This window comes from Lepidothrix coronata, unplaced genomic scaffold (genome assembly GCF_001604755.1).
Source record: "Lepidothrix coronata isolate B3197 unplaced genomic scaffold, Lepidothrix_coronata-1.0 Scaffold149, whole genome shotgun sequence".
NCBI lineage: Eukaryota > Metazoa > Chordata > Aves > Passeriformes > Pipridae > Lepidothrix > Lepidothrix coronata.
In genome coordinates this window covers 1,690,719-1,706,118 of record NW_016690329.1, presented here as the reverse complement: position 1 = coordinate 1,706,118, position 15,400 = coordinate 1,690,719, and the positions used below count along the sequence as shown (strand labels likewise).

Sequence of the window (15,400 nt, the reverse complement as noted above, 5' to 3'; positions counted from 1 at the left end):
GAAATAAAAGATTCTTTGGAAACTATGGAGGGAGAACTGTGTTACTGTCAAGCCTACACTCATTTTCTTTCTGTTTATATAGAAAGTTTACTCCTAGAACCTCTTTATACCATTCCATACTTCATCCATTCGATAAAATAAGATGATATATTTTCACAGAAATGACAAAGCAAATCCTAGTTAACACCAGAGAAGGGAAAGACTAATCATGCTGAATTACACACCTCAGAAACTGAGATTGGTTAAAAAAAAAAAAACCAAACAAAAAAACAGAAGACACCAAAACCAAACCAACAACAAAAACTAAACCCAAAAACAAACCCAAGCCAAAAAACCCAACATACAAAACAAACAAGAAACCCAAACCACACCACCATTGTCTAGGGGAAATGGAATTGAATGCTTTAGATCTAGTGGAAATTAATGCCAGTTACAACTGTCTTTTGAGAGACTACAGTACTGCTTCTGTAACTTCTCTAACAGCCCAGGGAGTCCTACTTTCTGACTAGACTCCCTCACCTATGATGTTTCTGGGGCTTAACCACAGTGCCTCAGAGTAGTTTTGCAAAAAGAGATTGAGATGGATGGTCTTTAGTGCTTTTTTGTATTATACACTTTGCAAGCACCTTAATTAATGCTTTGTTACATTAACTTAGTTTCCGTAAAAAATCTTGAAAAATATCCTAAGATTCCTCACTGAATAGAATTTTTGAGGTGTAGTGTCAGAGCCTTCATCAAAGTATATGTCAGAGCCTTCATTACCTTATTATACTAAGAGCATTCTGGTTACAAATGATTTTCTTTATATGTACTTCTGTCTATAATTTCTCTGACACATAAATATTATTTTGTTTTATACAGCAACCCAAAGAAATGAAAACAAGTGCTGGAAGCAAAGGAAATGAGGTTTGTGCATTTATTTTACATGTTGGTTTTGACTACTCTCACAAGTATTTCAGATATGATTTTATTTAAATCAAAGAGTTGTTAGATTTTGAAATATATTCTATTCTTACAGTAAGTACAGGACCCAATTATCATATGCTATTATAAGTATAATGAGAATGGTTCAGAACAACTCATAGAAATTTTAATTATATGCCTTAAATCTGTATATTTTAAAAGTTACATTAGAAAGTAATAAGTAATTATCCAAATATATGCATTCCTCTCTAAGGTCACCTTTTTGGTCATTTACATTTTGAAAAAAAAATCCCAAACTTTTAAAGCTTTTTGTTGAAATAATTTTTCCTATAGGGAACGGCTCTTTAAATATCCGTTGGCCAAGTTCACAGCTAAAGTAAAGGTGTAATTATTTTTGCATCAAAGGAGTTTGCTTGCCTCAGCCAGGACCAAAAGCATGCTCAGTTTACCAGCACTCGTCCCAATCCGGTTGTAGGTTCCCCTCTCGTGGTGACACCGTATATAGCACGTCAGCCCTAACAGAAGGTATCACAAGGGCTTGTTCACTAGCAGAGGAGCTTAAAATCCCTACATCCTTGCCTTGTGGAGAACAGAAGCCACAAATATTAACCTCAGCACTAAGCCTAGCCCCGGACACCGTGCCCCTGCATCCGCCTGTAGCACAGAGCCCTCCTTCCGTGTCTGTGCTACTCTCCAGCATCCTTCACGTGCAGACCACCACCCTCTGCTTCTTCCCCTGCCCAGCTTCTCACCCCTTCCCCTTCCTCACCACCTTCACAGCTCTGCCCTACGTCCTTCTTTTCAGCTCTGGCTTCCCCTGAGTGCCCCAGGTGTCACAGACAAAGGCAGAATCTCCGGCAAGAAAGTTACTGCCTTCATCCACTCACCTTCTGCGTTTTTGGCAGGGGAGAAGGCAGGATTTCCTCATCCGGCCACTGGAGGCAGTAGGCAGAGTGAGGAAAGGCAGGAATACACACAAACTCTAGGGTGGCCATGGACCATCACTAAATTTGGCACGGCTATTTAACAGCACATATCTGCAGATATATCTGTGACCGAAACAAGAGTCAGAAGCTTGCAGCCAATGAGTCAGTCTCTGCCAATGCTACCAGAACAATTACTGTCTTCCAAGGCAATTAAAATCATCAGATGCTTCTATGAATGCTGGCTATAAAGCTAAATAACCTTCACTGGTTTAATGCATTTCCACATCAGCATAACTGTGGGTCAAGTTGTATTGACAGGTTAAAAAAAATAAAATAAAAAAAAAAAATCACTCATATCACAGTCTAAATAGCTGTAGTTATACAAGCAGAACAGTTACTTAAATCAGTCTTTAAGTACAAAGCAAAGGTGTGACCAGCATGGAGAATTTCACCAAAACCTAAAGCAAAAGATACCTGTGCCCATTTTACTCAGTGTTTCTGAACGGAGAACTCACAACCCGATTAGCAAGACTGAAACTCAAGGTTTGCCTCCCAGTTACTTTGCAACTTACAAAGTCATTTGCATGAAGACAAGCAAAGGCAAAAATGTAGGTTAAAAAATGTTGGTGCTCTACTTTTGGTAGCATTTTCCTCTCACTTCAACACATTGTGCCTTTAAAACTATATGAAGCATAGGGCTGTGGAGAATTAGGACAGCTGAGCTGTGACCTGGTTCACTGTTGATTTCCCCAAACAGAGCTTCTCCTTGGTCAAGTCAGTCTGTGGAGTGATTATTACATGAACATAGTTGGCCTGTACATGAACAAGGGTTGAGTTTTGTTTACTAACAGCAACTATAACAATTTTAAGACTGGGTTTGTTATAGGATGAGTACACTGGAAGTGTATATAACTTGCCTCATTAAAAAAATTTTTAAAAAGTGCAAGTTATCTAATTTAGATTTGTCCTTTGATGTAGATTTACCTTTTTGCAGAGATGATTTTTCCAGGAGAAAAATTTAAGTTTCTGCAAAATTGTAATAGGGTCGAGGAGGGGGTGTAGGGGAAGAAGTGGAGTTTCACCAACCCTTTTCGACTTTGTGTCAGCAATACAGGTTGAACTGGATTGATTCTACCTGTATTAAAACATTTGAGATCATTTGATGGATGAGTGTTCCATGTAAAAGCCTTCAGCTCTAAGCTGGATTTTCCCTCTACAAGGCAGATTCATTATTCAGATGCCTAAGGACCTCCTGTGGTCTCAATCTCTCATTTATTCAGTATCTTTTCTTGCAGTGGCCTGAACCTGTCCTGGAGAAGGTGCTCCACAGGAAAGATAAGGCCACGAGGCACTCTGCCAAGGAATAGTTCTATTTTACATTGACTGAAAGCAGAGTATTTCAGTAAATGGAAGCATTTTGATTTGCAATTTCTTATTTCTTTTTTTTTTTTAAGAAAACTCTGACAAAACAAACACGTGATGGGAAGGGAAAGAAAAACAACAAAGAGAAGAGGAAAAGAACAAAAATATTTTTATACTTTGTTTTCTGGGGATGGAAATGTATTTTGAAAGATATGGTTCCTAAAGGGCAGAGATTTGGATCTTTACAGAGCTATGCCAGTTTGTAATCAAAACAAATGCCTGTACTACAAACTTTAATCAACAATGACATAGATTTTTTTTTTTTCCCGTCTAAGGAAGGCTTGGGTTTTTAATACCAGATTTACTTAGGATTAATGATTTAGACCTCTACTCCTTCAACTAGTATCATCTAAGTACACACAACAAACCTGTGTTCTTGAATGAAGGCCTACTTGTCATTAAAGATGTGGGTTTTTTGTTTTGTTTTCATTTTGTTTCTCCTTGAAGTTTAATATCTCTGTTTTAAGTAGAACTGTCAATCAATAAAGAAACTTTAGGAAAAGGAAAGCTGGAGACAATCTCTATCAGACACACAAAATTATCTTTTAACTTTTTGTGTGTAAATCTGTGGTTAAAAATACCATTTTAGAAAAAGTTAAAAGTGTAAAGGTATTGCTTTAACAGTATTAAGGGGGTTTTTTTAGATTAATCAGGAAAAAAACCCTCAGACTTCTGGACTAATTTAATGTCAGAGTTTAACAAAAAAACTATTTCCTTCAATTCCTTCTTTTCCTGTTCTACTGATATCTTTGATATGTGTTTTCTTTCCAAGGGTAATCTCAGCAATTGGATCACTAAAACAGTGTTAAATGCCAACTGTGTACTCACAGTTCTATAACCTCCTTACTCCCTCAGGGCCCTCACATGGTGACTGAGGAACTGCACTCCATCAGCTTTGAAACACAGGTCTGCCTGTACGGATTGACTATAAATTTGGAAGTGAGTATTCTAGCCAGATTTTCTGGGGCAAGAATAAAAGGCATTTTCCAGCAGTTTGTAGAAGAACAACCACACTGGGCCAGACCACAGGTCTGTCTGTTCTAGATGTATCTCCAGCAGTAACCACAGGCAGACACAAGACTTCCAGAACTTCTGGAAAAGAAGTGTAAGCTTTGGGAAGGAAGAGAGGGATAAAAAAAAAATAATAATAAAAAAAAATAATCAAAGCATAACACAGTATTAACACTTTTCTCAGCAGCATTTACATACTGCATTCATTCTTTCCCCCAGACCAGCTCTTTGCCTGTGGTGATGATTTCCAATGTCAGCCAACTGCCCAACGCCTGGGCTTCTATTATTTGGTACAATCTGTCAACCAATGATCCTCAGGTAGGTCTTCAGTATTTAAGTACTGACTTTATGCCTTTTCACAGTTGTATTATTTGGTTACTAAATACATTAATTATAAAAGATACGTATTTCCCTCTTAAACTGGCCTTATTTTCTTCACATACACTGTTATCAACATCACACTTTAATGCTGTTCTCTTTATCTTTTTTTCCCCACTTGGATATAAAGCCAAACGCACCCTTAGCTTTCCTTTTTGTATGCTAAAGTAGTGGTTCTTAAACTAAGGAGAGGTGACAGCCCTTCTCCATAACTTCTCTAAGTTTGAATTTATCTCTTTTGGGTACGGATGATCAAAACTAGACCTGTTAAAAATAATTCTACTAGTACAGTTCGAAACCATGGGTGGGTCTGTGATGTACTTAAGTGCTGCTTTCCCTCATGCATTTTATAGGGTTTGTTATTTCTGTGGAGAAGATTATAAATGTTAAGTAGCAACTTCTAGTGGCTGTAACCCTGAGCAAAAGCAGAACCATTCTTTCTTTCTCAGTCTCCATCTGTCTCAGCACATATTTTAGATTCAGTCACTGTACTTGCAGATTGTAGAACAGTGCTGTCAATAGCTCTGAGGCTTTCAGTTGGGGATTACTGGCAGTCACACAGATGTTTGGAGGAGGGAAAGGGCCAGACAGTTTACCATGGAGAGGGCCTGAGAATGATGGCAGGCTGGACTGCATTATCACTCTCTGATACTGCAGAGAGTTTTTGCACAGTCTTCAGTATGTTCATTAAGCACACAGTCCAGAAACCAAATGAAAAACTAAGATAAGCCAAATGATTCAATAACATATCTCTATATCAGTATGTAACAGTTTAAGGTTTCCATGGACCAAACATTGAAATATAGTGAGAACATCTACATCTTTTGACAGGACTTAAGAATATTTTCATTGTCCTTACACATGACACTACCAGAAGCACAGCAAGGTATTTTATCATCGAAAATGCACACAAGGACTCTCACCTCTGCTCGGGCACCTGAGTGGATTTTGCTGGAAGGCTGTGGGTGGGAGGGCCCTCACATATTTGCCTCGATGTTTCCCACACAGACAGAGCTCACTTTCAACACTTCCAGATTCTGCTGAAGTACCTGCAGCCTCCTTTTATAGCCTGCAATGTATTTCATGGTTGCTAACTGTCTAAACAAAGCACTAATTCTGTTGCAGAATTTGTCTTTCTTCAACAACCCCCCTGCTGCCACTTTAAGCCAGCTCTTAGAAGTACTGAGCTGGCAATTTTCATCATACGTCGGTCGTGGACTCAATTCTGAACAGCTCAACATGCTGGCAGAGAAACTTATGGGTAAGTGTGTAGAAATACACAGATTTTGTTTGCCTTTTGGCTCTTATATTTGATAGTTACAGGTAATGACTTTAAGCCCTTGTTATGGCTTAACCCCAGCTGGCAACTAAGCCCCACACAGCCACTTACTCACTCATCCACAGTGGGATGGGGAGAGAACTGAAAGAGTGAGAAAACTCAAGGGTCAATGTAGGACAGTTTAACAGGTAAAGCAAAAGCCACACGTGAATGCAAGGCAAAACAAGGAATTAATTCACTACTTCCCATCAGCAGGCAGGTGTTCAATTTGGAAATCAGGGCTGGATCCATCTCACGTAACAGTTACTTGGGAGAACAGATGCCATCACCCCAAAGATCCCCTCCTTTCTCCTTCTTCTCCCCTAGTTTACTTGCTGAGCATGTCACCATATGGTGCAGAATATTCTTTTTGACCAGTTATGATCAGCTGTCCTAGCTGTGTTCTCTCCCCACGTCTTGGCACTCCCAGCCTACTCACTGGTGGGGTGAGAAGCAGAAAAGGCCTTGGTTCTGTGTAAGCACTGCTCAGCAAGAACTAAAACATCCCTGTACAACCAACACTGTTTCCAGCACAAATCCAAAAACACACTAGCTACTGTGAAGAAAATGAACTCTACCCCAGCCAAAACCAGCATGGCATGACCTCCAGTTCCAGAGCTGACGTCAAAAATGTCACAGCAACATTTTTTTTTCTTTAAAGAAAGGAGGTGTCAGCTTATTCTCATGACAAAGTAATTCAACTTTTGAACTTCCAGGCTGTAAAAAGGGCATCAAAGTCACACTGAACTGTGATGTTATTTTGCAATAGATAATTACTTGGTAAGGAAGCATCTGAAATCAAAAGGAAGTATATTTTTGCTTCCTTATAAGGTTTGGTTTGGTTTTTGTTTCATTTTAAGTATCTGGCCCTGTGGGTCTGTTTACATCTGGGACCCATCCTTCACTGGTGTCAGCACAACAAAGAGGCCCTGTAACCTCAGCAAGATGAACTATTGAATACCCTGATCCAGCTGTCCCACAGAAGGAACAGGCCTGAGGGAAAACTGAGAAATAACATTCAGGCTAAAAACTGAAAATGAGCATGTAGTGTTGCAGACACCAAGTCCCAGAGCATTTTAGGCAAATATTCCCTAAACTACTATTATCAGCTGCTTCAAAAGGGTGCACTAAAACTGCCCCTTAGGATGCCCCTCTCCAAGTCCGGATGTACAGTACTTCCCACACACCACAACCAACTATGCAGATATCAAGCTATATCTATTTCAAAACTTCAGGAAGAATACATGCACCATTTGTCTTTTTTTTTTTTTTCTTTCAGGACAACAAGTCAGTTACAATGATTATCAACTATCCTGGGCAAAGTTCTGCAAGGTACAGTTCCAAAAGTAAAACTGGACTCTCATTTCCCTTAACACCCACACATGTGCCTAACTCTGTTTCCCTGACGTTACTGGTAAGATCACCACTTGCCACACATGGGACTTGCTCAGCACAATCACATCCCTTGTAAAAATTTAACGAGGAAAACAACAATTCCAGAAGTTTAAAGCTTGGGATAGGAGATCTACTTAGTTATATTGCTACAGATATCAGAAACTGCCATTACAGTGTGCCCTATATAGTTCTGTAAATGATCAATAGATCGTGTTATCAGAGCATGCAATACGTTTTTCATAAAGCACAAGTAATTTTTTTTTATATGCTCAGTTGTGACCTAAATTATTTGAAGACAATCAATATATGCAATAACTTTGATGAGGAATTTACTGCTAAAGAAGGATAAACCCATTTTATTCATGTTAATTACATTATTTAAACAAACACAGAACACTGAAAGAATTTCAACTTTCTCATAATCATTTCACTCAAAATGTCATTTCCTAACCAGGAACAAACAACAAATGTGATTTTTTTTTTTTCATTGAAAAATGAGATGCTTCCAGCACATATTAAAAATCTGGTTGTTTTATGTCAGGCTGACAGAGAGATGTTACTCAAAACCGCAGTTGAAATTGTCATTCTGACTTGAACAAACCAGCTTATTCTTGAGAAACTGAGTTAGCTATGTCACACAGATGTCGGGGAACAACACCCTTACAATTTTCTTCTTGTGTGTGTCTGTTTTGTTTGTGTTTTGTGGTTGTTTTTTAACCATTAGGAACATCTGCCTGGAAAGTCTTTTACCTTTTGGGTTTGGCTCGAAGCCATTTTGGACTTAATTAAAAAACACATTCTTCCTCTCTGGATTGATGGGTGAGCAACAAGGAAACTGCTGTATATTTATTGATCTCTCTCTACTTTGTCCCTTACTAATCTCAGTCTTAGCTGTGCAGAATAGAGTTTGCAATGAGTTTAACACTTCTGTCTCCCTTCTATTTATACCTTCTGACAAGTTTTGCCAAAGAGGAACAACACTGATTCTCTTAGAAACACAGGTTTAAATCTATTCTTCTGTTCTTTCTATACAGTCAAGTACTGTGGATAGATTTCAACAGGCTTCATAGCACTTTGAGCTCAATGTCATACTCCACATGTAAATCACACGAAGCTTTGGTCATAGTCTCAAGGCCTTATAAAGCTTTTATAATCAGGTTTTAGACACCTACATAAAGTCTGGCCAGAGTCCTGGGCAACTTAGTCTGGTGAAAGGTATCCCTGTCCATGGCACAGGGGTTGGAACTACATGATCTTTAAGGTCTCTTCCAACCTCACCCCTTCTATGATTCTATGCATCACACAGATCAAAGTCTGTATTTTTTTCCAAAAGTAAACCCATGATTCCCTGTTACACTACAGGTACATTATGGGATTTGTAAGCAAAGAGAAGGAACGAATTCTGCTCAAAGACAAGACACCAGGAACATTTTTATTAAGGTTTAGCGAGAGCAATCTGGGTGGAATTACCTTTACTTGGGTGGATCAACTAGAAAATGGTAAGTATAATTAAGAAAAAGGGAAAAAAATCCACAACCAAAAAAAAAAACCCAGAAGACCAAACCAAAACTAATTCAAACTCTGCAATATACCTGTAATATAGGAATTGAGGGTTTTTTCTGGTTTGAAAGTAAAATTCTTGTGCATGGTAAAATTCTAAGTATGGTTTTGGGCATGATGAAAGCATCATATTTTCTCAAACACAAACCAAAACTCTGACAGTCTACCCCTCAGTTCTTCATATTAACTAAGTTCTTTACTGCAGGCTTTAAATTTGTTCCCTCACATGCAGAAATTATATATTGGAAGATACTGACACTGGTAAGAATAGGTAAAACCCATGCAAAAGTGTAAACTTCAAAAGAAAGGCAAAAACGTGTTCCGACTGCAGACGTTGATCTATTAATTCTCAGCAGTTACAGTGCCTTTGTGTTTTTACAGGAGATGTAACATTTCATTCGGTGGAACCCTACAACAAAGGTCGCTTATCTGCCCTGCCTTTTGCCGACATACTGCGCGATTACAAAGTTATTATGGCAGACAACGTTCCTGAAAACCCTCTGAAGTATCTGTATCCAGATATTCCCAAAGATAAGGCCTTTGGCAAACACTACAGCTGTCAGCCAAATGAAGGTTGGGCTCCACTTCTCTATTTACCCCTTCCTGCAAAGCAGCTGCAAGGTCAAGAGGCAATTTGAGCAATGTGGGGAGAAGAGGAAGAGAACAAATTAAGATGCCTCATTTAATAGCCACTTCAAGACAACTGTTTTAACATTTGTCTATCATTTAGACAGCTTCATTTTGCAAATATATACCTGGTCTTCGAGGTTACAGTAGAGGTGATGACAACAATATTTGAAAGAAGCTAAGAAACAGATCTTAGGGTAGATAGAGGCAAAAAGATAGGGGTTTTTTTTTCTGATGCATTACAAAATTCATTGCTCAGGTGTTCAAAGGAGAGGAAATTGAAAAGTCATTCTGCTTACTGTCTTCACAGTTGTGTTATACTGTGTCATGCTGTCTCTTTAATTTCAAGAAAATTCTGTATATTCCAAACAACTTGGAAGACCGACTTTAGTCCATTTCATTCAGCAGAACTATACAGCAAAGGTCACTTATTTGCACTGCCTTTTGCAGATATACTGCACAATTACAAAGTTATTATGGCAGACAACGTTCCTGAAAACCCCTGGCAACTGAACTGGAAAATGCAAAAAGGCTAGACAAGAATGCTTCAAATACATTCTGGCCCACGCTTTTTCTTTGTCCAAGTTACAAGTCGGATATTTCTTAGATCAAACTCATTATCTCTCAAAAAATCCCTCAAACCCATAATTTTTAATAGATAATACACATTCTTCTGGACTTTCAGTATCAAAGGTTACAATTCCATTTGAACTCAAATTCCTACACAACTCAAAAATATTTGGAGGCTACAATTTTTTCCTCCTTCATTTTAATTCAGTGGACTTTGCCTAATGCTCCAATTGTCTAAAATTTTATGTATATGCTTAATTTCATGCAAAAGACATTGTTGAAGCTGTATCTGTAGAGATAGAGCTCCACACAAGCATTTGCAGAATCAAAATCTAGAGGCTCAGAGTAAGAAGCTTACAGAGTTATTGTACATTTGCTTTTGAAGGCCTAACGAGATCTTCCATCAGTTGTGGTATCATATTCTGAGATGGCGATTCATATCAAGGTAGCACAGACAATTATGTGACTAAGACCTGAAGTCAAGGACTAATCTCAGGAATTCCCCTCACTTTAATGGCTGTTTACTTATGCAGAAGCAGGGACTTTTCAATTTACTATGGTCTACAGCCCTTAAGGCAAATAGTCAATTTCAAATAAATAATAAAATTACAAGATAATATTTAACTTCTCTAATATTTATTTTAGTCTCAAAGCCCTCAGATGGAGGAGTCAAAGGTTATGTTCCTTCTGTATTTATCCCAGTCTCCAAAATGTAAGTATCCTTACAGATGTATTATACTTCAACTGCTGTTTTTTAGTTTACATCCTATTTCAGAGTTTTCCCTGCCTCCCTTCCCCAAACTATTTGAGAATAGTTTGGCATAGAAATACATAGTGTGTTTTTATTTGGCCAAGGACTGCTAAACACAAGAAAGGGAAGTAAAGAACTTCATCTGTACAGTGCTTTTCCCATTTATGCAACAAAACATCTCTAAAAATTGAATACAGATTTTATGGTACTCCGATCTACTTATCTTTCACTATCTCCTTTTTCTCTCCAGCAGCTGATATTAGGGACAAGGGGGAAAAGGATAAACCTGACTCTATCTCCTACATTTTTAAGTGTATAGCAGGTTGTTGGCATATGCTTACAGAGCCACCAGCAAGCCCAAGTACGGGCCTAACTAAGTGAAAAAAACATTCACCATACTCCACTGATATGCATGAAGGTAAAGGGATTATTCATCTAAAATTATTTTTTTATATTTTGTTTTTGCTTGTTTGTCTTTTTTTTTTTCTTAGCCTAAACGATTCTACAGAACCACATTCTCCATCAGATCTTCTCCCAATGTCCCCAAGCGTTTATGCTGTGCTGAGAGAACACCTGAGCCCCACAGCCATTGAAACTGCCGTAAGCTGCAAACTTTTCCATTCCTAAGTTAATGCTAAGCAAACAGGATACGTAGAGCGGAGATGCTGGTTATAAAAAGGCTGCTTGTACAATGACAAAAGAATCACAGCTCTTTCATCACTTGCTGTGTTACTCTGAAACAATGGTGCAGACGTTTCCTATTGTAAATGGTAGGGGATACTGCAGATATCTTGGAAGCCCTGTGTTGCATGGAACTGCCTGACACGCTGGCCAATGAACCCTGAATGTCATAACACAAAGATCCCAGAGTTCTTGCACGAACAAAGACTTTGCACTAACAAATACATGACAGTTGTATTAATTCTGTAAATAGCAAAAAAGGCCTGGGCTTGCTCAGAGGAGCTGCACAAGGAGCATAAAAATTTTCAGTTCAGAAAACTTGCGTAAGTTTTTCAAGCCACGTGTTTTTAAATGGGGTACCAAGGTGCAAAATTAAAAGCAAATAAAACCAATATTAACTAAGTATAGAGAAAGATTGGGAAAATACTCTATGAACATCATATTAAAAAAATTTCCTCCTTCACTTACTGACTAGAAATTTTGTTCTGAATCATCATGGCTTAGAGTCCTTAGAGCACTGATGTGTACCCAGCTGGGGATTTGCCCAGCACACTTCTCTCAGGAAACACAGCAGTGGTTTGGGCTTCAGCAGCTTTAAAAGAAAATTTCCTTTTTTAATATTAGCTCTTAGTTTTCTGAATGCTCAATGATTTATGATCTTCAAATAGTTATGTATTTAAAAGCCTGCTAACTCCCTGTCAAATGTACCTCTGTAAAACACTCCTCACCCACAAACAGAATGAAACTAAACCAGAATCATGACTGTTGATGACTGGAAGCACAGTTAAGCTTTATATACAAATAGATGAGTTCTTTAATATACATCAAGTTGATGATCTGTTCAAGAGCAAAATATCTTCTTTTTCTTCTTCACTTTTTTCTCTGATAGCACTTGTGACAAACTAGTTTTTCAGCTGAAAATGAAACAACCAGCCTGAACTAAAATTCTAGGTTCTAACCTACTACACCTGAACCAAGACCTGTCCTCACTCATTTCTATGTTGGCTTATACAAATGAAAACAGTTCTGACCTTCTAAAACTGCACTCATGAACTATGTACGACTTTGTGTTTCCCAGAGTTTTGGCAGTGTAAAATATTTGGCTTCACTTTCGTTTAACATCAGCCTCCAAACATTTGGTTTCTTCTAGCACGCACAGTAAACCTCAAAACAGTGACCATTGCCGTCTTTTAGTCTTCACCAAACAAAAAGAACGTGTTTGGTGGCAAACTGGAAGAGTTAAATACAGTCATGTTGTGTTTTTTAGAAGTACTAAGACAAGTGGTTCAGTACTGCTAGATAGCAGGTGATATTTCTGTAGGATCTTACTACAAATGTTTTCAAATTCTGCCAGAAATCAAATGAGAAAAATAGTTTTAGAAGATTTTTTAAGAATTCCTTCCTTTTTCCATTCTATTTGCCTTGCTACACAGAAACAAGGAAAATATGGAGGTTTTTTCTTTATCACCCAAAATTCACACAACAATCTACCCTGGTAAAGAGCTGGCTAAGTACAGTAAGCATGCAATCTGCATTATTAAAGCAATACTTTTCCTCCAATGCCAATAAAAAACACTGTGTGAGATACAGAAAACAAGAGTGAAATCTGCAGCAGGACCAAATATCCTACAACTCAGTAGCTCAGTAAGATATACTTTCTGCAGTCTTGCTGCATTCCCTTCTACTTCCCCCTCTCCAGATTCCCTGACCCATCAGGAAAAAAAGACTCCAGGAAGAGCCCTGCTACACATATCCATAGGCTACAAGAACCACAGGAGTTCATATAAAAATAAATAGGTTTATTGCCACTGTTTCCCATGGAGTGCTTTCTAATGAGTGTTCCTATAATCTGCGAAGAACTAGAAACAGGATCCTCAGATTCTTATCAGTTTGTATTACATTGTCAAAGTGACACTGTAGTTACCTTGAGCCAGAGACAGTTTTATCTGCAGTTACTTTTACTTTTGAATGAACAGCTGCAAATGCCATGAGATTAATCTTTTCCTTCTTTTCTTCTAGCTGAGTTCTCCTTATTCAACTGACTGAAGTTCACATACTGGAGAAATTAGTAATCATGTGAACACTGGATGGGTTAAAGATGCCTTAATTTTTTTACAATCATCTTTGTAAATCAGCTTTTCCTGGAAACCATTATGTTATTCTTAGGTCTCTTTCTGTTATCAATCAACATGTAAACAAGGAATTTTCTCCCTAGGGATTCAAATAGCTTTCTGCAAGTCAGATTTGCTGTTCTCAGTGATAAAAAGGCCAAATCCTTTCTCATTTGGAAGTCATTTGACTGCAGTGAGGTCCCAGCAGAGATAAATTTTACTTGCAGAATTAACTAACATTCGTAGAATTGCTGTAAATATGAGAATATAAGAACAAAACGTTTTGCTTCTGAAAACAGCACAGAAAGATAACTAAAGACATTAATGTGTTTGAAAAAATTAGGATTTATTATGTTAAATACTTATTGTTTAATTGTAATCTTGCACAACACTGGTTTAGATTCTATTTCAAAGCAAAGATTCTCATTCCCCTGAGTTTAAATGTCCCAGAGGTGCCTGGGACATTTTTCTCCAAAGAAGAAGTACCTTCAGCATAGGTTTTTATCTGACACCACAGCAAAAGTTGTGAAAGACAGGTAAGCGTGGCTGGGAAGAGAAGGGAGTTCTGGAAAGGAAGCAGAAACAAAATTTGTGGTGTCAAAAAGGCTGTCTCCGATTTGCCACTGGAAGACAGAGTTAGTAAAACTTTCTCCCTCACAAAATAGTTGCAGGAGTAAATCTGTTTGGGCAAGGAGCACTCAGATGCTACAGCATGTACTATCAGAAATAAAAAAATAGAAATAAAAAAATCCTGACCACTTGCAGTCTGGATACTAACTGATAAATGCCAACTGGGAAGCACAGTTTTAAAAACTGAGGAGCTGCAGCATTTGCCAACAACTGGGAAAATTGTGCTGCATGGCAGATTACTACATGTCTGTCAGAGGCTCATTTAATAAACAGAATAGCTAGCTTGGTCTTGTCAGCTTTTTTTGCTCTCAGTATTCTCCCTAAAACCTGTGTTAATAGAACAATAAAGAAGCGATTCCAAGGACACATATACTGGCTCAATCAAGCTTTAAGTCTTATCCACAGAATACATGGTTAATGCATGCAAAGTTCTCACAATACAAACCCTCAAATGTTTGCACCTTACTGTTTTCTTGAGCAGGTACAAATTAGACATCTGAGATGAAAACATAACCTCCTTGAGTCAGTAAGACATGCATTTTACTTTCATTTCTCCTTTTTTACTCACTCCTTTCACCCGTACCATTTATGTTAGTTGAAAACAAGTGAACGGAAACAGAGTAATGAGCTATTTCTGTGATACAGGGGAATAGATTTCAAAAAAACCAAACACATCTCTGTTCATTGACCTGAGTGATTTAAAGTGAGCTGCACGTAGAGTCATTTTCTCTCAGAAAGCATCATGTATAAATAATTTTACAAAACAACAAGAGCAATTCTGTACATAGTTTGGTAACATCTGTAACTTATATAACCAGCATGAATAAAAACAGATTTTGGCTTCAAGTTGCATACCTGGACCTCTGTGGAATTTTTTTCAAGGCCCACAGAAACAGTCTTGCTGCCTTTTTGTTGATCTCAAGTCCGAACTACAAGCAGTAACACAGGCTTCTAGAGCAGCAAACATAACTTCACCTCTCATCAGCTACTGCATGGCTTTTCATTCTAAGCTCTTCTCACAATCTTAATATAAACTAAATGGGGGATGCCCTATATTTTTGACCTCATGAGAAGTACTGTAAAAAGGGACCAGACA

At 38.0% G+C, this 15,400-nt stretch overlaps 1 protein-coding gene across 1 annotated transcript in view; it reads left to right on the top strand.

The window, feature by feature from the left end:
- Positions 1 to 15,131, top strand: part of STAT4 (signal transducer and activator of transcription 4) — a 39,925-nt gene extending 24,794 nt beyond the window's left edge. The window contains exons 13-23 of the mRNA XM_017828531.1: positions 862 to 906; positions 4,128 to 4,211; positions 4,503 to 4,601; positions 5,787 to 5,922; positions 7,259 to 7,311; positions 8,099 to 8,193; positions 8,737 to 8,873; positions 9,316 to 9,507; positions 10,777 to 10,843; positions 11,374 to 11,482; positions 13,583 to 15,131. Coding sequence (XP_017684020.1) covers positions 862 to 906; positions 4,128 to 4,211; positions 4,503 to 4,601; positions 5,787 to 5,922; positions 7,259 to 7,311; positions 8,099 to 8,193; positions 8,737 to 8,873; positions 9,316 to 9,507; positions 10,777 to 10,843; positions 11,374 to 11,482; positions 13,583 to 13,609 — 1,044 coding nt within the window. The 3' untranslated portion in view covers positions 13,610 to 15,131. The remainder of the gene's footprint in view (positions 1 to 861; positions 907 to 4,127; positions 4,212 to 4,502; positions 4,602 to 5,786; positions 5,923 to 7,258; positions 7,312 to 8,098; positions 8,194 to 8,736; positions 8,874 to 9,315; positions 9,508 to 10,776; positions 10,844 to 11,373; positions 11,483 to 13,582) is intronic.
- Positions 15,132 to 15,400: the final 269 nt, after the last annotated feature.